The sequence below is a fragment of the Gnatocerus cornutus genome, chromosome 2 (genome assembly GCF_029298725.1).
Source record: "Gnatocerus cornutus isolate USDA-ARS CGAHR chromosome 2, icGnaCorn1.1, whole genome shotgun sequence".
Taxonomy (NCBI): Eukaryota; Metazoa; Arthropoda; class Insecta; order Coleoptera; family Tenebrionidae; genus Gnatocerus; species Gnatocerus cornutus.
Genome location: NC_142234.1, coordinates 11159683 through 11183293, shown reverse-complemented (window position 1 = coordinate 11183293; position 23611 = coordinate 11159683). Strand labels below are relative to the sequence as shown.

Here is a 23611-nt window from a genome sequence, read left to right as displayed (position 1 = left end):
AAAATTTCTCAGTAGTTTGTTGTTACACAACAACTTTTTATTCAATGCACTTTGTATTCATGTGTGCAGTCAAAATCGATACCATTAATGCCTAGCAGAGATAAAACTGTAAGTATAAGAGTGCAACTTTTCTTCACCCGTAAAACCTTTCCTGGCCTTCGTCGTAAAAATTACCCGACACTTTGCCCTTGTCGTTTTTCATCTGAAATAAAAATCTCGATCGTTGGCCTCTGAAAACTGACAAATCTCTGAGTTAGAACGAAGAAGTCATATACAAAGAAGAACCGTTCAGTGGAAGAGAAATTTCCTTCGTTATTGCGGGTACACCTAAATGAAATTTTCTTTATTACATTTGCACTCTCCTGATAGAGGCTTCGATGTCTGTGTTCCACAGTTGAACGTATGCTTATTATAAAATTTCATTTAATATTAATCAGAACTACTTCTTAACAAAAATTTGATAAGAGAGGGGCATGTGAAAGTCGACTTAAAAGTCAAGGTTTTGTGACATTTTGTTTGTCGATCAATCTTGAAAAAAAAAAAGACAAATACGTGTGTTAAACGGGTTTTCTTAAGATAATGACTCAAGTGCGCAGAATAAACTTTATAATTACGCAACCACATTTCGTGCCTAATTGTAAGTTAAAGATGAATCGGTCGCCAACTACATTTCAACCGACACATCCAATTTCGCTAACTAAATCTACAAGTCCTTGAAGGTAGCACTCTCTGTAATTCAAAACTAACTAATTAATTTCCCTTTTATGCAAAGTCCCTTAACAACACTGTCAACACCTCCACCATCATAAGGGGTCTTTCATAACACTTCTCCCGATATGGTAATAAACGGTTTAGAGCTATTAACGCCAAAACCAGTAAGCAAACTCCTCCGTCTGAACCAATGTAATGTCTCTCCTTGTCGAATTAATCTGACCGTCTGTGGTTAGTCCGAGGATTGAGTGGTGTTATTCCGGCACTCTCAGGAAATTGTGTTATACATAGCCGACCACCCGCTAACAGAAAATTCCGTATTGGTTTTATTTTTAGAGAAAGTAGCTTGAAAAATCATTTTCATATTCCTACAAAAATAGAGATCAAAAAACAGTCTCCGAGTCAAAGCACGGCACATAGGAATTGTAATGTTTAAATTAAGAGCAATGTATACGGTAACAGCTGTAAATTTTGCCTAAAGTCGGTGTCGTGTAATATTAAACTGGCAAAAACAAGGGAGATATGAATGTGGTTAATCTTTGTAGTTTCACCTTATCCAAGTTGAGCCATCAAACTACGAGTTATGTAAGTGTTGATTCAGTAGAAATATTCATAATACCGATTTTAGAAGAATATTTTTTGTAAATAGATGTATTTCAGAAACTTCTTCTGCAATCTGACATGTAATATAAGCTGAGCATGTATTTAATCTGCGATAAAAGATTGTCTAAATATCCATAGTATAATCCAAAGTTAATATTTACTTCTTTCTTGCATTTTGAATATCTGTAGCAAATATTATTTTAGTGAAACATGTTTCCCATCGATGAAATCAATCTTTTAGCAATATGGAAAATGCTTTCCAACTTCAAACAGAAATTTAAAAAAAAAACATAGAGAGGCGTTTGTGCAGTGATTTTTACGAGTATCTCAAAGAATATGTGCAAATAAAAACAAGAAAAAATACATTTTGCGTTGCTCGAAACGTTACGATCCTAAACTCTGCTTAAGACGTTAAACGTGAAATCTAATTTAGTAGACTCTTCTCTTTTCAGAGTCAATTAACCCATTAGAATAACTTAAATCGGAAGGTGGAAATCTTCGGCATTGATAGATACGTGTCGTGGCAAAACCGGCAATTTTTATCACATTATGTGAATATAAAACAGTTAGATTTCCCGCTAAATTACACGGTGTTTTTTCACAGCTTATAAAAACCTATTTAGTTGGGCGTGATTCTATTTTCATGATACCTTATACGTGATCAATAAATTCGTAATGAATGTGTGAGTGGCAAAATACGGTTTTTGGTTACGATCCGCATAATTTTACCGATTCTTGTAGGTACATACCGCAAAATTTCCATTATCAATTCACAAGCATTAGCTGTGGTCATGAATGCTACCCTAATCTGTAATACAGAAAATTCGCGTTTTGTGTGTTCTCATAAAAACGTGATAAAGTCGTAGTATGAAACATATTTATTGTCATTTTTCACCATACCAAGCGACGCGTCGGTGAATAAGTAAATAGTCATATCTGACATTTTAGTTAAAAATGGAGCTTTTTGCTTCATGTCGCTGTGTAATTTATATTCGACAATTCCAGGGGTGTCTAGGGTCTCAGCTGTGTTAGTTTTAGCACAAATATAACAAAAGGAATCTCCGATATATTGTGAATAATGCGTGGAACAAATTCACAACGATAGAAAAGATAGATCCCTAATAGTTTTTTCGAGTTTTATGGTGTTACTGACCTTTGTGCAAAGTCAAAAATTGAAACAATAAGCTTTGGGATCTTCTTACGGAACCCGAAATATCAACACTGAACCATAGAAAAAAACAAGAAGCGTTAAACACGCATACAGATTTTACCAAAGAATTCATTAAGTGCTAGTAATGTTACATTTTACGTTCACTGCGAGACTGGTCCTGTAATAAAGACCGTCATAAGTTGGAAAATGACAGTTTAATAAAATTGCTCTGCAATAAATTTTAGCGCCCGTAGTATTCGGGTTTCGTCTTAATGTGAAAATCACTTCCTTCACTAGTTTTCAGTGACAATTTTCCTTTGTATTTGGCGTCACATTGGTAACGTCGTACCTGCATGGCTTATCAGTCTTATCACTTATCATCTTATCAACTTGTCAATTTAGATATTTATTCAATTGGGAATATCAAATATTTTCTGTTTATAGTAAGATTTCTAAGCAGTACTTATTTACAGAGGTTTTAAATTTCATTAATCATTACGTCCTCCTTGTGATCTTTCCCAGCAGAAAATTGAGACCTTGTCGGATTTTCTTAACATCGTGATAATTCAAACCAAAATTATTTTTTTCCACAGAACTAGGTGGACATATAATTTAGCTCAGTGAATGATTTCTTCGTTCCACAGTTTGTAAACTTATCAAACAAGTTTTTCTAACAGAAGTGTGTAATTATTACATAATGAATTCATAAGCATGTGAAAAATTCAGTTCTATATTTATTTGTCTTTACGTGAATGAATTAGTCGCTGAAGAGAAAAAGAGAAATGTTATTTGGACAAATGTGACGTGATGATGATTATTGATGATAAGATTTTCGTTTATACCATCTGGTTTAATAAAATTGGCTCAGTGCGTCACGAGCTACAATGTTAAAATGTCGCTAAATTTATTCTTCACGGTTGTAATTACGTTGAGTTCGATGTGAGTACCAACAATTCTGTTAAAATAAGTGGATGCTTATAATATACTATGTGAAATAACTGTCAACCCTTCTGTTTTCTAGTCACGCTTGTCATAAATTAAGTTTAGCATTGACAAAACAAAGCTTCTTGAGTAATGCATGAGACATTTTCCCCAAGAATGCTTCTAAAACAATGCCCAACCACAAGATAACTATCCTACCCTCGACAACAGAAAATCGGCTTAACGCTAACCTAAACCACCACCTAATTAATAACATTTTCTTTACTACCGAAATTACTGAATTAAAGTAACTGTACTTTAATTTACAACAAACCACACATTTGCAAATTACATTATTATTATGAATAATAAAGCATCACAATATTTTCGATTTTTGTTATTTTTTCCTCGAGATGTTTTGTGGCAACGTACGAAACCGATCAGAGCGTGCATTAGCCTCAGGTATTTTTTGTTATTTTTGTAGCTTGCTTGTGAGCTCGACACTATAGAAAAAGGTTTTTCTCTTTTCAATCCCTTTATTTAATTTGACGCTTAAGTCCCTTTTTATTCGTAAAACAGACAGCCAAGCAGTGTTATTCATGTCCTCTTCCACGTCTAATTTTTGTTTCTTTTGTGTCGCCGTTTTATGGTGATAATGCTTTAGTTAAAGAGGAAAATCGAGTGAAAAAAGATTATTGTACAGTCACACTAGGGAGATGTGTCTACATATTATCTTTCCTTTATTTATTGGCGAATTTATTCACTTTCTATGCGTGTAATTCCTCTTTTAATAATGAATCGTACTAAGAAGATTTGAAAAGATTATAAATTCATTCACGAAATTTAAAGTCAAATAAATGTGGATTTCAAAGCTTTAGATTAGAACTAAGTTTCAGAGATTGTATATTTATTTATGCTAAGTTTAACAAAACATTACAAAGAACATTAAATTAATATATTCGTTGGTTACAAAGACATTGTCGCAAGGTACTATCACCAAACCTCTTTCTTGTTTGTTTATTTATTAATGAATGTAAATTACACAATGCTCGACGTTATGAAATTCCGACTACAATTTCACCAAAGAAAATTTTAGATCGTAAAATATTGCATCTGACATAAAACCAATAAAGCTTTCCATCGGTGAAAATTAGCTTTGAAAAAAATAAATTTATTTTCAGGTAATTTTCGTTGAGAAATAAAAAAACTTTGCTAATAAATCACGAGAAAATAATTCTAACTTTCTGATTTATTTTTTTATATTAAATCGTTTAATTTTTTAAGTGTTTTCAAAAGTCGTGCCTAGTTGGCCCCACGGTGAACTTTAATGAGGGTAGCAGTAGACATTACCATTTATGCACCTTTAAGCTCTGTGAATCGGAAGTCAGACTGAGAATAGCAAATTACTCCATTGTTACGACATTATTTTCCAAATAAATTATTCGTTCCTTTTGCTCGGTTCTTAATGCCAAAGACAAAAAATAGACATAATATCGACAATATTACATCATCTTCTCATTATCACGCCAGATGTTTCTTATTCAGTCGACGTAATAGAATATCACAGAAAGCATAAAATTTCGTTCCCTGTCACACTGCTGCTCAATGTTACTTGAACCTAATTTAATATTTTTCATTAACTTCTAGTCTGCAACATTCCGTCGAAGGCGGTTTCACAGGAGGTGCAGCTTGCAGCGACCGCAACACCGCATATCTCAACCCCTCAAAAGCGCAATTTCCGTCAGATCCCGTGAAATGTGTTGACATAACAGGAATGGGAAAATCTTTAATTTTCTACAAACAATGGCCGATTGGACAGGCAGATACCCTCTATGCTGACCATATGCAAATGACAGGCATAAACAGAACGATGTTTACTTTCATGCCAAATTTAGAAGTGGTGGATTTCACTGGAAATCAAATTAGAAGAATACCTCTTGCAATAAACAATATAATTCCAAAGCTTACGTCATTGCTTTTAGCAAACAACAAAATTCAAATACCAAAAAGAAGACCTCTGATGCGATCGTTCACCATTAAAACGTTGATGTTGAGCCATAATAAAATTAGAGCGCTGCAACCAATGACATTTGCCAAAGTGCCATCGTTGAGAGTTCTCTATTTGGATAGCAATTATCTTAAATTTATAACGCCGAAGATGTTCACTCATTTGGCTAACCTCAAGTATTTGCATTTGGGGAACAATTTGATGAAGCGCGTACCTTCGAAAGCATACATGCCAAAGTCCTTAAGCATTTATATTACTAAGGGAAATAGGCCCGAACGCAAGATAAAAACAAAAAGTGCAAAAAAACGAAAAGATCTTACTGTTGAAAATCGGATTCCTTAATCTTTAATTAAATTGCGTTGTTGAGATCGTAATTTTTAGGAGTGTTTTTGTGTTTGTAACATTTAACAATTGTATCTAATATGTACTTGAATAAAAGTAACTTATTTCAGAAAAAGTCATATGCAATCGTTATTTTAACCCACACTGAAATATTTATAAAAACTACGAGGTATTAGTGCAGTGCCAAACGAAATATTTGTATTAATCTTTCGCATTGCAGTTTGAATAAATATTCACAACTGCAATACCACTCCAAAATGAATAAATTTCCTACAGTCATATATCATCAGGATTACAAGTATTGAATTTAGAGCGCCCAAGTTAATTAAACTTTAAATAAACATATTCATATCCTCTAACCGAGGACTGAATTACAATCCAGTACCTACTATCATTTTATATTATGTGGCGACATTAACTTACATTTTCTGGCAGAGAACTCTAAAAAGTTATAACCGGGAAATTCTGAATTTATTCATGAAAGTGTTAATTTGCTCCATAACATTCAAAACAGTGTTCCATCTACTTATAAATTTTCAAACATAAACATAAGTAGATGCATTTTAAAATCGGACTTTTCTCGTCAGTTTGAGCATAATTTATGTTGTAAGAAAAAAGAAACTGCTAACGTTCAATGTTTTAATCAAAATGACAGATACGTATGAAGCAATGACTGTTCAAAAAGTTCAGTTACACGTTATTACAAGCAAATTAGTAATAAAGTTACTTTGTCTGAATTTATCGACAAGCACTAATCGTTAAAACTCCATCAAGTTTTTCATATAACGAATAGTAAAGCAATCTTATCTACAAGTTTTGATTTTAAAGTCTCATAAAAACGTTCTGTACAATGACATATCCATAGTAAACAGACATTTTCCAAGTTTAACAGCCACTAAATTTGATTGATGATTTTAGATTTTGCCGCATTACAAAACCTATTTTAGAAAAGGGAGCTAAACCAGATAGTCATTCTACTTAAGTACGCCTTATTTAAAAATTAAATTTTTAATTAAAAACACAAATAAAACTAGTCGACGCACCATTATATCTGTTTTCTTGTTATCAAAATGATTCTCACAGCACCCCAAAAAAATCCCAAACACCTCACAATGACAATTCGACTGCGTCGAATATGACCCACTTGAGTCCATCCACAAACTAGCAAAAATCGCTTTATGTCCAATAAAGTGAATGTCTTATTGCAGGCTATTCGGCAGCAGCTTTGTTGGCCATCCTGTTTGCTCTACCATTCGCTTGGAGAGTGCTGGTCCACCGTGAACAGGGTCATTGGGAGCAACCCCTTTCAGCGTTTTACTTTGCACATCTGGAGCTATTTCTTGGGAACGGCTGCTTGGGTGTGGGTGTCCTAATGTTGCTAGCCCTCACCTTAGAACGTTATGTCAGCGTGTGCCATCCAGGACATGCACGCCCTATCTTGGGCTCTCCACGACGAGCCGTAGCTCTTATTCCCATCGTCACGTTCATCTTGTACTTCCCTGTTGCCTTCCGGAGCAAAGTCAACATGTGCCGTTTATCACCCGACAGCATCATTATCTATCAAAGACAAGAACTTACAGCTCTGGTAGAACATCCTTTATATAGCGTATACAAGGTGCTGCTTGAATTCATCTTCAAAGTTGTGCCGATTATTTTGTTGGCTGCTTTGAATTTAAGGATCTTGATTGTATATCGAAGATCTTGTGAAAAAAGGAGAAGAATGACGTTAAGCAGAACGGCTTCAGGAGAAGAGGATCCGCGAAAATTCGCCGAAGAGCGACGACTGGTGCTCTTGCTGGGGTCAACAAGCATTTTGTTTCTGGTTTGCATTACTCCGATGGTTATACTTAACGTAACACTGTCTCAGAATAATTTAACCAAATATCCGTATCAGGTGAGTGACATTTTTCTACAAAAAACTATTTACCCAGTTATCTGAAAAAAGTGGTTCGACATATTCGTTCAGTCACGTTGCTTAATTAAGAAATTCAATATTATCTATTAACCCACAAAAAACAAATCTTGTTTTTATACAAGAAGACAAAGAAACGTGTGCCTAGAGGTCAAATATTACATCAAGAACAACACGTTGATTTTGCGGATTTTCCTCCTATTGTATGAATACCTTATCAAATTTCGTTGTTTATGTATTATGTAAAACCCTAATAAAGTCGCTCTTTGCCTTACCAGTAGGGAGGACTCGCCGCAAATCATGTTTAAGTCAATCAGTGTTGCATTTATTAGATTCAGATTGCTTTAAAATTCAAAAATGCTTTTCAAGAGTAGCGCTAATTGGTCTGTGTATTAAATTTCGTTTTTTACTTTTTTTCATAAAGGCGCTCGAGCGCCATACCGTAAAAATTTCAATTTATGCACTTGAATACAGTTTCATTTTGCGTCTGTGAAAATTTGATTATTGCCTGTTTTTTAAACGCTCTGTGCGGTAAAATAATACGTAGCATAATAATTTAAAGTCGCAACCAGAGACAATATTTCATTAATAAATATGCAAATAGGATGTTCGCCTGTGGTGTTTTTGTTATCTATTTCATCCGCAGAGCTTTTGATAAAAAATAATAAAAGGGTAGCTTTCAAGCATTCATGAATTATTCTATGATATAATTTTGAACTGAAATCGTACTAATCAAGACAAGTCACTGTAAAAGCCTTTTATACAAACAATTTTTGAGAAAACCAACGTCCACAGGATTCTTTTCGATTAAATCAATGTTAAAATTTCATTCATTTTTCAAATATTTGTTTAAGCTGAAAGCTGAATCATTAAACAAATCTTTAAAGAATATTTAAAACCAGTGAATTAATATTGCTGATTATAAATTATTAACTAGGAAAAACTTTCATTCAAATGTAGTTATTTCTGTCTGTTAGACCAATATCAGTGAGCTTCCCGTTTGTAATTCAATTAGCTCCTTGCATTCAATGTTCCTAGAACCGAGCAATTTTGAGGTCTATTCTAATGAAAGGGAATAATTATTATTAAAACTCATATGTCAGCTTCAATCCAGAATATACCAAATTTCCATACTTTATTTATATGAAGCCATAGTCAAATGGAAAATTTTAAATGTGTTTATTCAACAAACAAGTATTCTATAAATAGAATTTAACAAAGATAATGACACAAAAAAAAACAAAAATATGATTTAAGTCTTTCCTAAATATTTCACAGCTCGTTTTAGATATTAAATAAATATCCGTTGATTCAAAAGTTTAGGTATATATTTACGTATAAGTCTTACATCAATATTTATTTACATTGCAGGTGAAATTTCACAGAGCTTACACATTAATTACAATTCTAAAAATATATGGACATAGTGCAGCGCTCTACTACAATATTAATTCTGGTTTAATTGATATAGAATTATTTAATTTATTTTATAAAAGCAATAAAATGAAGATTAATCCTAACAATTCGTAGCGACAACCCGTTCATTAATAATGGCATACTCCCATTTCAGAAGTTCGATTACGATCCATAGACCCGAAATAACTAAATGAGCAAAGTGGAAATCGCAACGTGTCACTAATGGATCTTTAGTAAAATGAATAAATTTTCGACTACGTAATTGAAATTTAAGTGACAGGAATCCCATGTTAAATAAATAGAGTTCACAACCAAAATTCCATCTGTTGCCATTAAATATTAACCTCCCCAGGCGAATTTACTCGAAATTATTTTTGTTTCAGGTATTTCGTGCAATCGCCAATCTTCTCGAGATAACAAACTACTCTATCACGTTTTACATCTACTGTTTATTTTCTGAAGATTTCCGGAACACTCTACTGCGAACTTTGCGATTGTCCGGGGGAACCCCAGCAAGAGGAATAGTTAAACCTCCACCCCCAACAGCCACCACGACCATAACACATCCACGCAGTGTTTGATACAAGTCCAGTAGACCAATGGCAACGTTGGTCTAGCCGAAAATAAACGAGATCAATTATTTTTACTCCTGGTGCTATTTAAAAACCATGACTATAAAAAACTGCCGAAATAATTGGCCTAAAGAAATTGTAGTACTTATGGCATCGTGCATTCCGAAATGATTGTTGAAGAGAAGAGACCTCGACATGTAATGTTTTTAAGCATATTTTTGTATATACCGATTTTTTACTACAAGAAGTAAAAATCTGTGTTAATACTGCTGTCTGTGAGTGTGAACGTCAGGTCTCAACTATTCAGAAAAGCAGCTGTGATATGAGGGCATCAGGTTGAAGAGTTTTACTCAACAGTCACTGCCCATGTACTTAAAATTCCAAAACTAAACGGGTTTTTCCAAAGTCAAAATTACCTATGTAGGCCATAGATGTATACTAAACGCAAAAATGCAACAGGATGCCTCGATTGAAAAAAAAGTTAAAACGACCAATGTTGCAATTTTGCATGTCAGATTTTACAGTGTCTCTGCATAATGTCTAAGCTCAAGTGTGATGTACTATTTATAACAACTTCTGTTATCTTATAATAAACTTTTTAATAAAATATTATCCCACACATCATAAATAGTTTATTATCTTTAGGAAATTCGTCACAACTGTATTTTTAGAATATTTGGTAAAGTCAATGTTCATTTTCTTCCTGGCATCAACAGCTGCAGAAGGTTCGCGACAGAAATCTTTCAATTTCTTATACAAATCATCGAGATTTTTAAATAAACACTCTGTTGGATATAATTCGGGATAAACCAAAGCGTCTGGGGCCAAAGGGTAGCAACCACAATACACTGCTTCCAACCTAAAATTTCTTTTTAATTACCTCCATATAACAAGTGGTTTTTCTTACATTGCGACTCCAAAAAATTCATGTTTTGTGGTAGAAACAACAACATGAGCCGACTCCAATATAGTATAATACTCTCGCTTACTGTTTATGTAACCAAAATTTAATATTTCATCTCTTAACGTGTCTTTGGCTAAGGTAAAAATGCTAGGATTGTCAGTAAAAGATTCCCCCAAAACTGATAGCTTGAAAGGAAGTTTATCTTTCTTAAGCTTAAATAAAACGTTAAAAAAATCCTCAGGTCCTTTGTCAAATTCCCATCTATGAGGCCACACTATGTGTAAAACTGACGTCTTCTCATTTAAACTGAGCTGTGGAAACACTACTGGAAAGTAGAGAACTTGTGATTTACTTTCTATTATAGCTTTTAAATCTTTTGGTTTCATGTCAGGGAGTATGTTGATAACTTTTTTGATATTCTCCAAAAACGAGTCTCTGTTAAAATTAGAGTTAAACAAGATAATGTCTGCTGCCAGGCTAAAACAATGTGTAATTTTATGGAAATAAAAATATGTATCTTAATTCACCATGTTGTTATTTGGTTGTAAGAGTACTGAATGTCTCGCTTTTTTATTTCTTGAACGGGGTATATTAGTTGGTTCTCATGGAAATAAACAACTTTCTTTAATCTCTGAAGATCTGGTCTAAGACCTAAGAGCTCTGTTAAATTTAAAACTGAACTGCAAAACAGTACTTGAGTAAATCTCACATCTGATATTAAATTGTATAACATTAAAGCGCCACAACGTGCCCTCCAATGCCATTTTTTAGCTGGAAGGGTAACGACTTGGTAATCATCCACATCTGCGGAAGATTTTCTTCCATTATAAACAGTTTTTTGTAAAAAAACAAATCATACCTACTTGCCAGAAGCGTATCTATTAGTACCTTATGAGAACCACCGTAAAAAGGCTCTATGAAAATTACTTTTGGAGTTTTTTGTTGATGCATAATGACTTTTTCAGATAAACAAAATTCAGTATGACACTTGAAAAAGTTTGGTTACCTTTTTGACAAATCTGTCAGATTGTGCGATATTCAATGTGGTAACTTTCAGCTGGAAAAAGCACTAGTTTCATCATTGATTAAAAGCACCATTTAGGGGAAAATCATTATTACATGTTGGATGTTTATCTTGCGTAGTGTCATTACAAATTTCCCAAACGTCAAATTCTTATCAGATGTCAATGTAAATTTTTGACGCGTGTGGTTCTTTTTTCGTTTTTCATGGAAATTCCACGAATTTTTGTTTTGCTCAACACACATTTCAAGGAGGGAAATACAATGTGCGTTTGTTGGTGTGTTAAGAAATCTCTGTGTACTTCTTAAAACATACCTCGCAATCTAACATCACCGTTTTGAATATGAACAATTTTTAGTTACACCTAATTGACAAATCTTTCGCGTTAGAAAATGGCATTTATTTACAAAGTTTTGTTGTTGTTATCGTGTTGTGTGTTTAGCTTAGGTCGAATACACAAATTGGATATCACTGTGAGTAGGTAAAGCATCCAATATTGTTGAAGTAAACATGTGATTTTAGAACGATGGACGAAAATACATAGCTTTAAGTACCTTTGGTTTCTACAAAGGAGGTATATTAAATGTTCAGCTAAAGAATTTTAGAGCATCGCCTGAAAATGAATCTGCTGTGGTAAGTGCATATTTGTAGGGTAAAGAAAACACAAACTAATGAAGAAATAGTTTGGCTTTAGCTTAGATCGTACCGTGAGTGATGCAATGAATCCCTACTTGGATAGCCATCCAGATCGTTGCATTTTGCAAGAACCTATTAGCAAAGCAGCTAATGAAGCTATCATCTATTTTATTCTTGAGCTTAAAACCAAAAAGTTAGTAGCATGAAAAAATCGATTCAAATTCACTAATGAGTTTTGTAGATTAAAAATTAAATGTGAGGACCAACAACCTGTGCATATTTACAAAACCAAGAATGATGTTCCACCTGTAATGTCAGTTCCAAGGCAAAATCAAGATGATCATTGCAGCAGTTTAGACTTTGACATCACGTCTGCAGTAATTGATGGAAACACTTACTACAACGCTACTGTAAGAATTGAATATTTTTATTGCATTTATTAAAAAGTGTTTTTAGTTTGTTCTCTCTGTTGCCACATCTGCTGAGGAGGGTCTCTACAATTTATATTTTCACAGTTGTCCCAACTACCACCCTGGGACTGAAGTCTCTGTAGACTTCACAATTGAAATAACTGAACAAAATATCAGCAGTTATCTCTCTGCGGGTGAAATGCCACTCCCAGCCTTGTACTCCATGATGGCTGTACTATTTCTCCTTTCTGGAATGTTTTGGGTTTTTCTCCTACGCCAATCCAGACAACCAGTTTTTAAAATCCATTACATGATGGCTGCTTTGGTATTTTTAAAAGCCATTTCTTTGGCTTTCCATGGAGTAAATTACCATTATATTGAGAGGCTGGGTGTCCATCTAGCTACTTGGGCTGTGCTTTTCTATGTTGCACACTTACTCAAAGGAGCACTGCTTTTTGTTGTTTTAATATTAGTAGGCACTGGATGGACCTTCATAAAACACGTTTTGTCACCAAGAGATAAACGTCTCTTCATGGTGGTAATTCCTCTGCAAGTTCTAGCCAACGTTGCTGAAATAATTTTGGAAGAAAGTGAAGAAGGAGCTCGCGAGCATGTGGCTTGGCGCAACGTCTTTGTTTTAGTAGAACTTTTATGTTGCGCTTGTATTTTATTCCCTGTGGTTTGGTCAATCCGCCACTTGCAAGAAGCGTCTCAAACTGACGGCAAAGCTGCTATGAATTTAAGAAAGCTGAAATTGTTCAGACATTTCTATGTTATGATTGTTTGTTACATCTACGCCACTAGAATCATTGTGGTAATACTGAAAATCACAGTCCCATTCCAATATGGATGGTTAGATGAGATGTTGAGAGAAATGGCAACGTACGTCTTCTTCGTACTCACTGCTTATAAATTCCGACCAGCAGCTCATAATCCTTACTATGCCCTCAGCGACGACGATGACGACGACGACGAAATGGATAAAGTGTAGGATTAGTAGTGAACTGTTAAATGGATTTGCTTAATTACTTTTTTCAGACTTACGGAATCGGGAGCTACTGAAGGTTTAAGCAGAGTTAACTCCAGAATTACCAAAGTGCCACTGCAATCTACTTTGACAGAAGTAACTGAAGAAGAAAAGGATGCATTGTTGGGTCAATCTGAAAGTAGTCATGAATATGACTAAGGTTTTAAAGCTAAAAATGAAGCTTTAACATTGTAACTTCTTTGTCCTACTGTGATAGTGTTTTAGCTTGTCATTTTTATGCACATAATTTTTGGTTAGGCTACTCATGCAGGATTGAACGCATTTCGTCTTATTTATTACCTGGATTTTCAATGAAATATGTGTATCGAAAAATTAATAAATTCGACTTAAAAATTTATTTCCTTTTTTTCAGCATGTCCGTCAACAGTTTTTTATTAATTAAACGCCTCTGCCGATATAACTCTTATTAAATAACAAAAAAGAAAAATTCATAAATTTTATCACCCGATCAATAAATCCTCTTTGTTTCAAATTCAATTTTTTCAAGCTAGAAAACCTGTTATTTTCAAGGTTTTATCAATTTTTTATTCGATTATTTGCGTTTAAACTTTTCAAGATCATTAACTCGCCACGAAAATTAAACACACAATTTTATTTTGAAATTTTAATTTAATGTAAAACCCACGTAAAAACATTCTTTGTTCAACATTGAAAACAACGATTTTACCCTTTTTTCAGACCGGATAAGGGCAATAACATAATTATAAGCGGTTACTTTTGTTCGTTTATCAAAAGTCAATATTTGCATAAATAATTTGTGTCCTCCAGAAGTATTGAGGAAACAACATGATTTACCACTACTCAAGTCAACTCGACATTCTTTAAGAGCTGTTCTTTGTCCGACGTACAGATAAATTACAAAAATACAGTTAACCTTTCTTATCTTGATAAATATATTGTTGAATAGAAAAATAATTATTTCAGCCTGTCTACCTAAACTGTTGGCAGCGATCAGTGCAATTTTATGTTTGTCTGCGGTTTATCTCCATAAGTAAGTAGGATACATTTCTGTACAAATTTGTTACATCATAATTAAATTGTTGTAATCAAATAGTATTATTTATATCAGTTAGCGTCCATTTATTAATTTATACAAATTACTTGAAACCATATGCATAAAAAAACATATACGGTAGATACAAATATTTATATTTCCACATTATTAAAAACGTTATTGAAATGTTTAATTTACTATCTTATTGTTTACCCGGAACTTAAAATCGTAACAAAGAAAATGTAGTGTTTGCTGGATATAACCAGTCAACGCGCTAGAAGTTAGAACATTAGGTGAAAGTTTATTTCAAACAGTAGTAATGTTTAGACCGTTTATAAAGTGCAGTCTAATGTTAGTCCGCAATTTGTCAATATCGAATAGTTCATTGTCTGAGGTCATCTTTATGTGATTATATTCAAAGAGGTTTTAATTTGAGGATTAAGGTGATTTATTATTTTGTTACATTTGCATTCAATCGATTATTTTACACAAAAGAATTTAAATTTTTGACTGAACGTTTCAAGTCAGATTTTCGTTTTATTCAAATTAGTTTTTATTCAAGTGAAGATGGTCTACAATTTTAAAGAGTTTTATTAGCATTTTTTTATTTTACGTAATTGCGTAAGTTTTTGTGTTGCTTATCAAAGGTATCGGAATGTTTATTTTAACAATATTACCTAATTATTTTGATACTCAAAATAATATGTTTAATGAATAATTACAATTAAAACACATAAAGTTAATTTAATTTTTTTTACAGCCAAATGTCTTCGACAAATAACATTTCCCTTCCGTCGATTATTCCAGATAAAGTTCTAGAAGCCCACACATGCCGTCTCTGTGACAAATATTTAACCGTGAGCCCCATCACAGTCCACCCAGATGGAGGAAACATTTGCGGAAGATGCCATAAAAAAGTAAACATCACTTCCGACTGTCTCTTCCAATGTGATTCAGTCGTTGATCTAATCGAACAAGTAAACATCCCTTACGCAATTTTTGGCTACGTAAACCATTTATTTCCATGTATCAACCGCTACGAAGGGTGTAAAAAGTTGCTAGCCTTCGACAACATCAGAAAACATGAAATTACATGTCAAGCAAAAAAAATTAAGTGCCGTTTTTGTGACGATTATGAAGGCACGGGCAGTCAACAATTAAACCACTTCAGAACGAAACATCCGATGAATTTTTTCGAGAAGGTTTATTTTCGGTTTCCTCTCAACGATCGATATTCGACAAATTTGATTAAGTGTGGGAAGGAATTGTTTTTTCTACATTTCGAAACGGATTTCGATGAGCAAAAAATTGTGTTTTACATGAAACCATTCAGTGGATGTCTGGACGATGATGTTGACTTTTTCTGTTTGCTTAAAGATTCAGAAGATGGGGAAGTTATCGATCAAACGACTTTGACCAAAAGACGGGTAGATGGAATCTATCACTGTCTGCGTGTTAAAGAGAAACGGGATTTAGAATTTAAATTAACGTGTGAATGTGTGCTAAAGAAAACTTCTAGGACTTTTTTTAAACAAGTTTTTACGTAATTAAAAAATACATTGACAGTTGTTTTTGTTTCCAACAAACCTTTATGTAAAACGAAGAGATTCTGGGGATCTGAACGTTGCCAAGTTACCTTCAGTTTGTTCGATTGTAATCCCTTTGATTGATTTCCTGTCAGACCTTCATTTCCAAATTCCAAATTAAATGGAGGACGATGACGAAGAAGTTTCTGGTGATATCTTTCACATAAAAGGTTTTCTCAAATACGAAAAATGTTTTAGTACCGATCAATAATGATCTGGAGCGCCGAATAGCAGACGCCTTCGAAGTATTCGACCATGCAGGTAACAAAACAGTTGATGCACGAGAAGTCGCAACAATAGTAAGAGCTTTGGGTTGTTGCCCCACTGAAGCCGAAATCCAGGAAATTCTAATGGCTGTTGAAAACCCCGAATCACCTGGTAATGTCCATCTATCAAATTTTTTACCATATATTTCACAAATCATCATGGAACATAAGTAAGTCGCTTCGTTTCTCATTATAAAAAGTTAAAAATGGTACTTTAAGATACCAACCTGCGAGTCCAGCCCAACTTCTAGAAGCTTTTCAAGTTCTCGATTCAGAAGGTAAAGGATTCTTGACAAAAGAGCATGTTTCTACACTGATGACCCAGGATGGTGAACCATTTACTCAGGACGAGCTTGATGAAATGCTAGAAATAGCTATAGATCCACATACCCAAACCGTTCCTTACGAGTACTATATCAATCAGTTGATGGTAACTTTTATGTGTACAACACTAACGCACTATCACTATTTTCTTAGCACGCACCTGAAGGCGAAAAAGACATATATAAGTTAGCTGATAGAGTTCTTGAAGAAAATCCGCCGCCTCCTCCTCCACCCCCACCTCGTAGACTTTCAGAATTTTTGCAAGATGTGGCTGTGACTGACACTTAGAAAACAGAGTGCATGTTGCTTTTAAGCTTATTTATTTTCTTGATAAAAAAGTCGCGCGTTTATTTATTACAATTTTGAGAAAACGGTGTCTTTTTGTTTTGTCGCTTGACCAACAACTGCGTTGATAAAATCTTCACTTTGCAGCATGAGTTGATTCCACGTAGCCTGGAATAGAAAGACAATATAAAAATTATGTTTCAAATTTTAAGCTTTAATGCATGACAGACAATTACAAAAAGAGTTGTAATAATTTCCTGATTTTTTTTTCAGCTTGACTAGTCAGCAAGATATATTTGAAGGACATTACATGCAATTTTCACAAAGTGTAGACGATTTTATTTAAAGATTTAAAATAAAAATTACAAGAGGACTTACAATGTGATCTAATCCTTCCTGAACCGTATGATCCCTTGAGTATACCAAACTTATTTTAGTTGTCTGCACAGCGACAGGACTCTTCTTAGCAATGTCGGTGGCGATGTTCATAGCTCCCTCAATTAATCTAAAAGGAATTGAAGCAATGAAAATGGATCTTATTTTCAATAAAATTCAAACCCTTCTTTATCCTCAAAAACGCGTGAAACTAATCCTGAACTTAAGGCTTCAGCAGCATCAACTTTTCTAGCTGTATAACACAGCTCCCTCACCAAACTATCAGAACCAACAATTTTTGGTAAGCGCTGAAGAGTACCCACATCAGCTGCCATACCAATATCTACCTAAAAGAACATGAGAGTTCGAATATATTAATTTTATGACTAAAAAAATAAAAGTGAAATTTGACATGCATTTTTAAAACCTACAATTATTTCCCCCTACATTCTGTATATTCAGTATACCTACTTCTTTGACTTGAAACCATGCATCTTTGGTGCAATACCTTATGTCAGCTGCAGAAATAAGGTCAATTCCTCCACCAACGCAAGCTGAATGTACAGCAGCCAAAATTGGTTTTTTACAAATTTCCAAAGAAGACAATGATTTTTGATAAGTTTGAATCTTTTTCAAAAGAACTTTTGCTTTTCTTGCCACATCGTCATGTCCGCCAAGCTCAGAGCCAGCTTCCATAGCATCTTTAAAATCTAACCCTAAAGTAATTTAAAAAAGATAATAATCAAAATAAGAACAAAAATAGTTAATTACCTGCAGTAAATATTTTCCCTGCAGCTGATAAAACAATAACTCTGCAATTTTCATCTTCACTTAGGTTCTTAAAACATTTTCCAATTTCCCTTTAAAGAACATGAAGAATAATTCTTAAACATAGCTACAATTAAATATAATAGCCCGGTCACCAAAAGTTTTAAAATTTTCATTTCATTTCAAACAACAAATAAAAAGGACAATAAAACCTAATTTGCAGCATCATATTATGAGGTCTGGAAGTTATGTACTTAAAAACATTAAACTTAAATTAACTGTGTAAATAAAATTACGAAAACAAATACACATTTTATGCAGTAAAAACAATCGTTATTTATGTTCTGTTAAATTTGCAGTTTTTTTGTAAGCATCAGGGCATAAAATTGGAACCTTTACTGTTCTATTAAATAAATTGTTGCAATTTACTAATTACTAATTCATAATGTTCTGGACGGCAAATAAGCTACAAATTTAATGAATTATATATAAAACAAATAGTGTTGCACTGTTTCAATTTTGCAGAATTTTTGTAATTTTGATCACATAATTCAATTATTATTATTGTATGCACAATTGACAAAAAGCTTTCGGAATTATTTCGATTTCATTTGCTTTTCTGACGGGACTACAAATAGAATTATCACTTACAACCACATTGTGTTATTCATTGCATTTAATTGCTTTGGTCGGTTAAGTTCCACATGATAAACATATTCTTGAGGTACTTTTACAGACAATGTTTCATAGTTTGATTGAGTGGACATTTTTACTACGTTTAGAAGTTTGTTGCCACCTAAATTTCAGTTTGTTATTAATAAATACCTAGATGAATGTTTTCTTTTCAACTCACCTCTTCTTAGATGCGACGTTAAGACCCCAAAAGTAGCGTTTGAAAACAAAGTCGGCAACATTAGATCTTGGTGTATAAAAAACAACAATTGAAGGACTTCTGAACTTTGTATGATATTTTCTAGTATCAATTTAATTGAACATTGACCTTTAGAGTGACATTTTTGTCTTCAACATAACCTCAATTCTTGAATGAAAACAGTAAATAATTATGCGACATAGCGAAAAAGGAAAGAATAAAAAGAACTTTAGATTTTAAATGTGTAATAAACCTCAAATTCAGTAATTTATTGATTATTAAATGCAAATTAATCAAAAATATCCCTGAAATGTCAATCTAATGTCACTTTTGTGACATACGTCAAATGTCAAATTGACAGTTGAATGCACGTGTTTATTTTGTTCCAGATAACCTAGAAAACCAACACGTTTTTGTGTTTTTTTTTTTCAAACTTGTTATTATTTAATTAATACCGTGATTGAGTATTGTAAAAAATGACCACTGCGACATTACGGGGGACCATATTATGCTACAAAGGCAGCAATTTTTTTCGCCAACGACTCGTTTTATCAGTTTTGAGTGGAAAACCAATTCGAATTTCTCACATTCGTGCCCTGGACGACGAGCCAGGTTTAAGAGAATTTGAAGTCAGTTTAATTCGTCTTTTGGATAAAATCACCAATGGTTCAATCATTGAATTGAATGAGACAGGAACATCTTTATATTTTCAACCAGGTTTGCTCTATGGAGGAAACGTTAATCATGAATGTTCGACTCAACGAGGAATCGGTAATGATTGTTAATTTTAGCTACGAAAATCGTAATTTTTGTTTGTAGGTTATTATCTGGAAGCACTAGTAATGCTTGGGTTATTCTGCAAGCAACCCTTACAGGCCACTTTACATGGTGTTACCAACAATAACATTGACCCTTCCGTTGATTTAATAAAAACCTCAATGCTTAACACATTGAAGAATTTTATTTTAGATGATGAAGGTCTTGAAATTAAGATTTCTAAAAGAGGTACATATGGCATTTCCTAAATTTGGTGTTAACTTAATTATCCTAGGTATGTTACCTCTTGGAGGTGGTGAAGTACATTTCAAATGTCCAGTGCGCAATAAACTCAGACCCGTTCAATTAGAAGATAGCGGCATGATTAAGCGAATTCGCGGGACAGCCTTTGCCCTCAGAGTCTCACCAGCCATGGCCAATAGAATAGTAGACAAAGCCAAAGGAGTTCTTCTTAACTTTATTCCTGATATTTACATCAACACAGACCAATGTCGCGGGAAACAATCGGGAAAAAGCCCCGGATTTGGCGTTCATTTAACTGCAGAAACCACAACTGGTGTGATCTATTCATCAGAACAAGTTTCCAATGTTGTATCAAATGGAGAAGAGCCTTCAGTTCCTGAAGATGTAGGTGAAGCTGCCGCACAACGATTACTTTATGAAATTTATTTAGGGGGAATGGTAGATTCTTCTTGCCAAGCTGTTGCTATTTTGTGCATGGCGTTAGGTCAACAAGATGTTTCTAAATTTGTTATTGGACCACTTACTGAACATGCGATAGGTTTTTTAAGACACTTGAAAGAATTCTTTGGTGTTACTTTTAAGTTAGAACATTATCAACCTGAAGAAGAAAATTCAGGGACTGGATCTCAAAAAGTTGTTTTAACTTGTGTTGGAATAGGGTACAAGAATATTAGTAAAAGAACTGTTTAAATAAGAAGAATGTGTTTCTTGAAGTTTTATTTAAAATATACAATAACACCTATGTTACTAGCTATTATAATAATTTATAAAATTCTATTGCGACGATGGCCTTTATTTGAACTTACCAATGTAAACTTTATATTGACAGATTTGTTTTTATTTTTTTTTATTTAGAACAAACTAAACTTTTTTTCCTTATGTTAAAATATCACGAAATATAATTTTATGTCCATCTAATATTTATTTTGTTTGTTCATGACATCCTAACCCTGCTGACCAATTGCAAATCCCTCCGATTGGATCAAAACTTAAATTTACAGGGCAGGTGTACTCCCAGCCAAGTACATTACCATTTTCCATTTTGGCACAATAAATGAACTTTTTGCACGACACCGGATGAGGGAAATTTCCTTGATCCAGACATTCAATCACTCCATTACTATGTAACAAAACTTTACTATTCTCTGGAATTTTCCCCAAAATACTCGTTTGCTCATCATCGTAATAATCGTATTCACTCAGAGGCCGATACGTGTTAGACACAACCGGATTAATTTTCTCGAACGCTTGAGGCGGAAGTTTGCGTATTATATACTTCTTGGTAGTAATTGGCTGAGGAGGCGGCGTAGAAAAGCGTAATCTCGATCTCACAGGCACTGAAAATGAAATTTTAATCACAATATTCATTGAATTGAAATTTCACCTCTTGTTGGTTTAGTCCTTTTACTGGTAATCGTTGCTATTGTTGTTTTTGGTGGTAGAGGAGCTTGTTGGATTTCTTGAAGTGCGACAGCGATGTCACCAAGTTCCGTAGTGTCGTTTTCTTCGAAGTTTTCTTCTAAAGACTGCTGATTACTTGACTCTTTATCTTGATCAGGTGCTTCTTGAGATTGAGCTTTTAAAGTTGTCGTGCGGAAAAATGGGCGTCTTGAGACGAATCTGTAGCGATTGTCGGTGGTTACTCGTGAGGACCTTGTAGTGCTTTCTGCAAGAGTATGAAAGTTATTGATTGTTGGGAAATGAAAAGCGAACACGATTTGTATTAAATGTCTTGAAAAAATATGGAATTTAAAGATCTAGTAAAATTGCATTATTTCTTCTGGAGGCGGATCTGAAAAGTGCCAGAAATTTTGGCGAAAATAAAGAAGTTTGAAATTAAAGAGGCATCTAGAGAAGAAATTCCATTTCAAGGATTCGAATCTGAGTAATAATATACGAATCCAAAACATTTAAAGGATCGAATCCGGTGAAGGCATGTATATTCAAAAAATGAAGAATTAAAACAAATTTTTGGAAAACAGGAAATAATTAAATAATTAAAAATTCACTTGTCAAAAAATTCTGAAACAAAAATAAAAAAACGTCAAAATTTTCGTGGAAGAAGTTAAAGAATACGATTAAAAAATATTAGAGAAAATCCAATAATTTCAGTTATTTACTTTAAAAAAATGGAAACGTTATATAAATGAATAGAAAAATCAAGTTGAGCAGAGAAAAACTTTCTAACCAAAAAATAAAAAAAATACAAAAAATGGTGGATGCGCCGGTTTAAGAGTAATTAAATTTTGAAAGGCTGCTTTCTAAATAACATTTTCAAAAACCAAAACTAAACAACTTTATTAACTTTTATTCAACTGAAGAAGGGGTATCGAAAACGAAGCACGTGACCACGAATAAATAGTTGGGCGTTTCCTTGTATTAGTGAAAGTAAAAGACCAGGCGCAAGTAGACAAATTAATTATATGTTTGTATATTTAATGTCCATAATAATTATTTTTTTAGCACTCTGTTAAACTAGTTGTTTAACAATTTAAATAAAGACTTGAGTAAATATTATACATAACACCTCGCAACAAGATGCAACAATCCTCGTAAATAATCCATATCCGACTTTGATTTAATGCAAATATACTTCAAACAAAGCACAATTAAAACAATAGCCAATATGCAAATAGATCTTGGAATCATTACGCGATGAGGAAATACGAACAGTGATTTATGTAACACCACGACATAATCGGGTGTCACCTACTTTAGAACAATATAATTACAATTAACAGGTGCTGAAACCGGTCATTTTGCAATTTTTCTACATTTACTAGAAAAGTCTCAAAACGTGAGAAACCGCATCACCAGGTTGATTAGCATATCGACTAAAGCCTCTCATCTTCTTTACCAGAGACTCACCTTGACTTTCTAATGGTTTGAAGGTTTGAAGTGGGTATTTTCTGCGTGTAAGTTTAGTCGGTCTGGTGCTTGGCTTTGGTGTGGTAGTCGTTGTTGCGGTAATCAGTGCAGGTGAGGTTTTTCGTCTGCCGCCAACGCGGAACAAGAAGGGAGTTGTTATTCGACCACTCTGGAATGAAAACGAAATTCGGGAGATTTTTACAGTTATCAGTGGTGGAAGAATTATTGTTAATTGTATTTAAATAGAACAATAAGAATGTTAGTGTAAGCAAGGCTTGGCCATTTATGTAAATAGGTATACAGTTTCAGAATAAATCTAAGGAATTTTCTGTGTTTTATTTTAATAGCAAACGTGCACTAGGAGTGTTAGTTATTTGTACGTCCATGCATAATTGGAAATAAGGAACAACATACTTACATTATCACCTGAGATTACATTGTGTTATCATTTAACTATCGTATTTACTAAAATAAATCAATGCACGTTACCCAATTACATATTGTTGAATTTATCTCACACTGAAATAAAAACGTAATTCAATTAAGAAATTTCTTTTGCGGTTACACCAATGATTGTCGCCACAAATGGTGAAAAAATGT

General features: G+C 33.6%; 8 protein-coding genes across 13 annotated transcripts in view; 5 read left to right on the top strand and 3 right to left on the bottom strand.

Annotated features, from left to right (window-relative positions):
* Nucleotides 1-10268, top strand: part of LOC148178979 (putative G protein-coupled receptor B0563.6) — a 48621-nt gene extending 38353 nt beyond the window's left edge. The window contains exons 3-4 of the mRNA XM_088029299.1: nucleotides 6944-7629; nucleotides 9447-10268. Coding sequence (XP_087885425.1) covers nucleotides 6944-7629; nucleotides 9447-9644 — 884 coding nt within the window. The 3' untranslated portion in view covers nucleotides 9645-10268. The remainder of the gene's footprint in view (nucleotides 1-6943; nucleotides 7630-9446) is intronic.
* On the top strand, nucleotides 3324-5850 carry LOC148178980 (uncharacterized). The gene is made up of 2 exons (XM_088030128.1): nucleotides 3324-3403; nucleotides 5033-5850. The coding sequence occupies exons 1-2, from the start codon at nucleotides 3357-3359 to the stop codon at nucleotides 5733-5735; spliced, it is 750 nt and encodes a 249-aa protein (XP_087886254.1). The 5' UTR covers nucleotides 3324-3356; the 3' UTR covers nucleotides 5736-5850.
* On the bottom strand, nucleotides 10253-11616 carry LOC148178978 (tRNA-queuosine alpha-mannosyltransferase). 3 transcript variants are annotated; one of them, XM_088029301.1, is made up of 5 exons: nucleotides 11403-11616; nucleotides 11271-11343; nucleotides 11067-11219; nucleotides 10543-11016; nucleotides 10253-10494 (listed from the first exon to the last, which is right to left on the bottom strand). In XM_088029301.1, the coding sequence occupies exons 1-5, from the start codon at nucleotides 11488-11490 to the stop codon at nucleotides 10257-10259; spliced, it is 1026 nt and encodes a 341-aa protein (XP_087885427.1). In that variant the 5' UTR covers nucleotides 11491-11616; the 3' UTR covers nucleotides 10253-10256. The 3 variants fall into 3 exon arrangements, with proteins under 3 accessions (XP_087885427.1, XP_087885426.1, XP_087885428.1); XM_088029300.1 differs by having other exon boundaries at nucleotides 11067-11343; nucleotides 11403-11615; XM_088029302.1 differs by having other exon boundaries at nucleotides 11067-11343; nucleotides 11399-11490.
* A 22-nt stretch (nucleotides 11617-11638) lies between these two features.
* On the top strand, nucleotides 11639-13991 carry LOC148178977 (protein GPR107). Its single transcript, XM_088029298.1, has 6 exons — nucleotides 11639-12033; nucleotides 12083-12193; nucleotides 12244-12389; nucleotides 12438-12606; nucleotides 12653-13593; nucleotides 13645-13991. Exons 1-6 carry the CDS (start codon nucleotides 11953-11955, stop codon nucleotides 13790-13792), a joined length of 1596 nt encoding a protein of 531 aa, XP_087885424.1. The 5' UTR covers nucleotides 11639-11952; the 3' UTR covers nucleotides 13793-13991.
* A 452-nt stretch (nucleotides 13992-14443) lies between these two features.
* On the top strand, nucleotides 14444-17482 carry LOC148178976 (dynein regulatory complex protein 8). Of its 4 annotated transcripts, none has more exons than XM_088030079.1 (5): nucleotides 14444-14645; nucleotides 15456-16383; nucleotides 16433-16670; nucleotides 16720-16930; nucleotides 16978-17482. In XM_088030079.1, the coding sequence occupies exons 2-5, from the start codon at nucleotides 16356-16358 to the stop codon at nucleotides 17110-17112; spliced, it is 612 nt and encodes a 203-aa protein (XP_087886205.1). In that variant the 5' UTR covers nucleotides 14444-14645; nucleotides 15456-16355; the 3' UTR covers nucleotides 17113-17482. The 4 variants fall into 4 exon arrangements, with proteins under 4 accessions (XP_087886205.1, XP_087886207.1, XP_087886203.1 ...); XM_088030081.1 differs by having other exon boundaries at nucleotides 15409-16383; nucleotides 17383-17482; XM_088030077.1 differs by having other exon boundaries at nucleotides 15409-16383.
* Nucleotides 17128-19364, bottom strand: LOC148178975 (delta(3,5)-Delta(2,4)-dienoyl-CoA isomerase, mitochondrial). Its single transcript, XM_088030076.1, has 7 exons — nucleotides 19106-19364; nucleotides 18904-19048; nucleotides 18256-18344; nucleotides 17956-18200; nucleotides 17668-17831; nucleotides 17488-17614; nucleotides 17128-17277 (listed from the first exon to the last, which is right to left on the bottom strand). Exons 1-7 carry the CDS (start codon nucleotides 19164-19166, stop codon nucleotides 17179-17181), a joined length of 930 nt encoding a protein of 309 aa, XP_087886202.1. The 5' UTR covers nucleotides 19167-19364; the 3' UTR covers nucleotides 17128-17178.
* Nucleotides 19365-19420: 56 nt separating this feature from the next.
* On the top strand, nucleotides 19421-21056 carry Rtc1 (RNA terminal phosphate cyclase 1). The gene is made up of 3 exons (XM_088030075.1): nucleotides 19421-19894; nucleotides 19943-20128; nucleotides 20175-21056. The coding sequence occupies exons 1-3, from the start codon at nucleotides 19600-19602 to the stop codon at nucleotides 20831-20833; spliced, it is 1140 nt and encodes a 379-aa protein (XP_087886201.1). The 5' UTR covers nucleotides 19421-19599; the 3' UTR covers nucleotides 20834-21056.
* On the bottom strand, nucleotides 20846-23234 carry LOC148178973 (uncharacterized; the record flags this gene model as incomplete). The annotated part of the gene is made up of 3 exons (XM_088029501.1): nucleotides 20846-21480; nucleotides 21528-21809; nucleotides 23012-23234. Coding segments are annotated over 3 exons (921 nt in total), but the record flags the coding sequence as incomplete, so codon positions are not given.
* Nucleotides 23235-23611: the final 377 nt, after the last annotated feature.

What these genes read in the sequence shown, in the direction of transcription:
- LOC148178980 (XM_088030128.1), top strand. Translation starts at nt 3,357, where the DNA reads ATGTCGCTAAATTTATTCTTCACGGTTGTAATTACGTTGAGTTCGAT. An exon ending in GTAATTACGTTGAGTTCGAT is followed by an intron (nt 3,404 to 5,032) that starts GTGAGTACCAAC and finishes ATTAACTTCTAG; the next exon opens with TCTGCAACATTCCGTCGAAG.
- LOC148178978 (XM_088029300.1), bottom strand. Translation starts at nt 11,490, where the DNA reads ATGCATCAACAAAAAACTCCAAAAGTAATTTTCATAGAGCCTTTTTAC. An exon ending in TACAACCAAATAACAACATG is followed by an intron (nt 11,017 to 11,066) that starts GTGAATTAAGAT and finishes ACATTGTTTTAG; the next exon opens with CCTGGCAGCAGACATTATCT. An exon ending in GAATTTTTTGGAGTCGCAAT is followed by an intron (nt 10,495 to 10,542) that starts GTAAGAAAAACC and finishes AAGAAATTTTAG; the next exon opens with GTTGGAAGCAGTGTATTGTG.
- LOC148178977 (XM_088029298.1), top strand. Translation starts at nt 11,953, where the DNA reads ATGGCATTTATTTACAAAGTTTTGTTGTTGTTATCGTGTTGTGTGTTT. An exon ending in TACACAAATTGGATATCACT is followed by an intron (nt 12,034 to 12,082) that starts GTGAGTAGGTAA and finishes ATGTGATTTTAG; the next exon opens with AACGATGGACGAAAATACAT. An exon ending in CTTGAGCTTAAAACCAAAAA is followed by an intron (nt 12,390 to 12,437) that starts GTTAGTAGCATG and finishes TGAGTTTTGTAG; the next exon opens with ATTAAAAATTAAATGTGAGG.
- LOC148178976 (XM_088030079.1), top strand. Translation starts at nt 16,356, where the DNA reads ATGGAGGACGATGACGAAGAAGTTTCTG. An exon ending in CGATGACGAAGAAGTTTCTG is followed by an intron (nt 16,384 to 16,432) that starts GTGATATCTTTC and finishes AAAATGTTTTAG; the next exon opens with TACCGATCAATAATGATCTG. An exon ending in CAAATCATCATGGAACATAA is followed by an intron (nt 16,671 to 16,719) that starts GTAAGTCGCTTC and finishes TGGTACTTTAAG; the next exon opens with ATACCAACCTGCGAGTCCAG.
- LOC148178975 (XM_088030076.1), bottom strand. Translation starts at nt 19,166, where the DNA reads ATGTTGCCGACTTTGTTTTCAAACGCTACTTTTGGGGTCTTAACGTCG. An exon ending in ATGAATAACACAATGTGGTT is followed by an intron (nt 18,345 to 18,903) that starts GTAAGTGATAAT and finishes TGTTCTTTAAAG; the next exon opens with GGAAATTGGAAAATGTTTTA. An exon ending in AGGGAAAATATTTACTGCAG is followed by an intron (nt 18,201 to 18,255) that starts GTAATTAACTAT and finishes AAATTACTTTAG; the next exon opens with GGTTAGATTTTAAAGATGCT.
- Rtc1 (XM_088030075.1), top strand. Translation starts at nt 19,600, where the DNA reads ATGACCACTGCGACATTACGGGGGACCATATTATGCTACAAAGGCAGC. An exon ending in TTCGACTCAACGAGGAATCG is followed by an intron (nt 19,895 to 19,942) that starts GTAATGATTGTT and finishes TTTTGTTTGTAG; the next exon opens with GTTATTATCTGGAAGCACTA. An exon ending in AATTAAGATTTCTAAAAGAG is followed by an intron (nt 20,129 to 20,174) that starts GTACATATGGCA and finishes TAATTATCCTAG; the next exon opens with GTATGTTACCTCTTGGAGGT.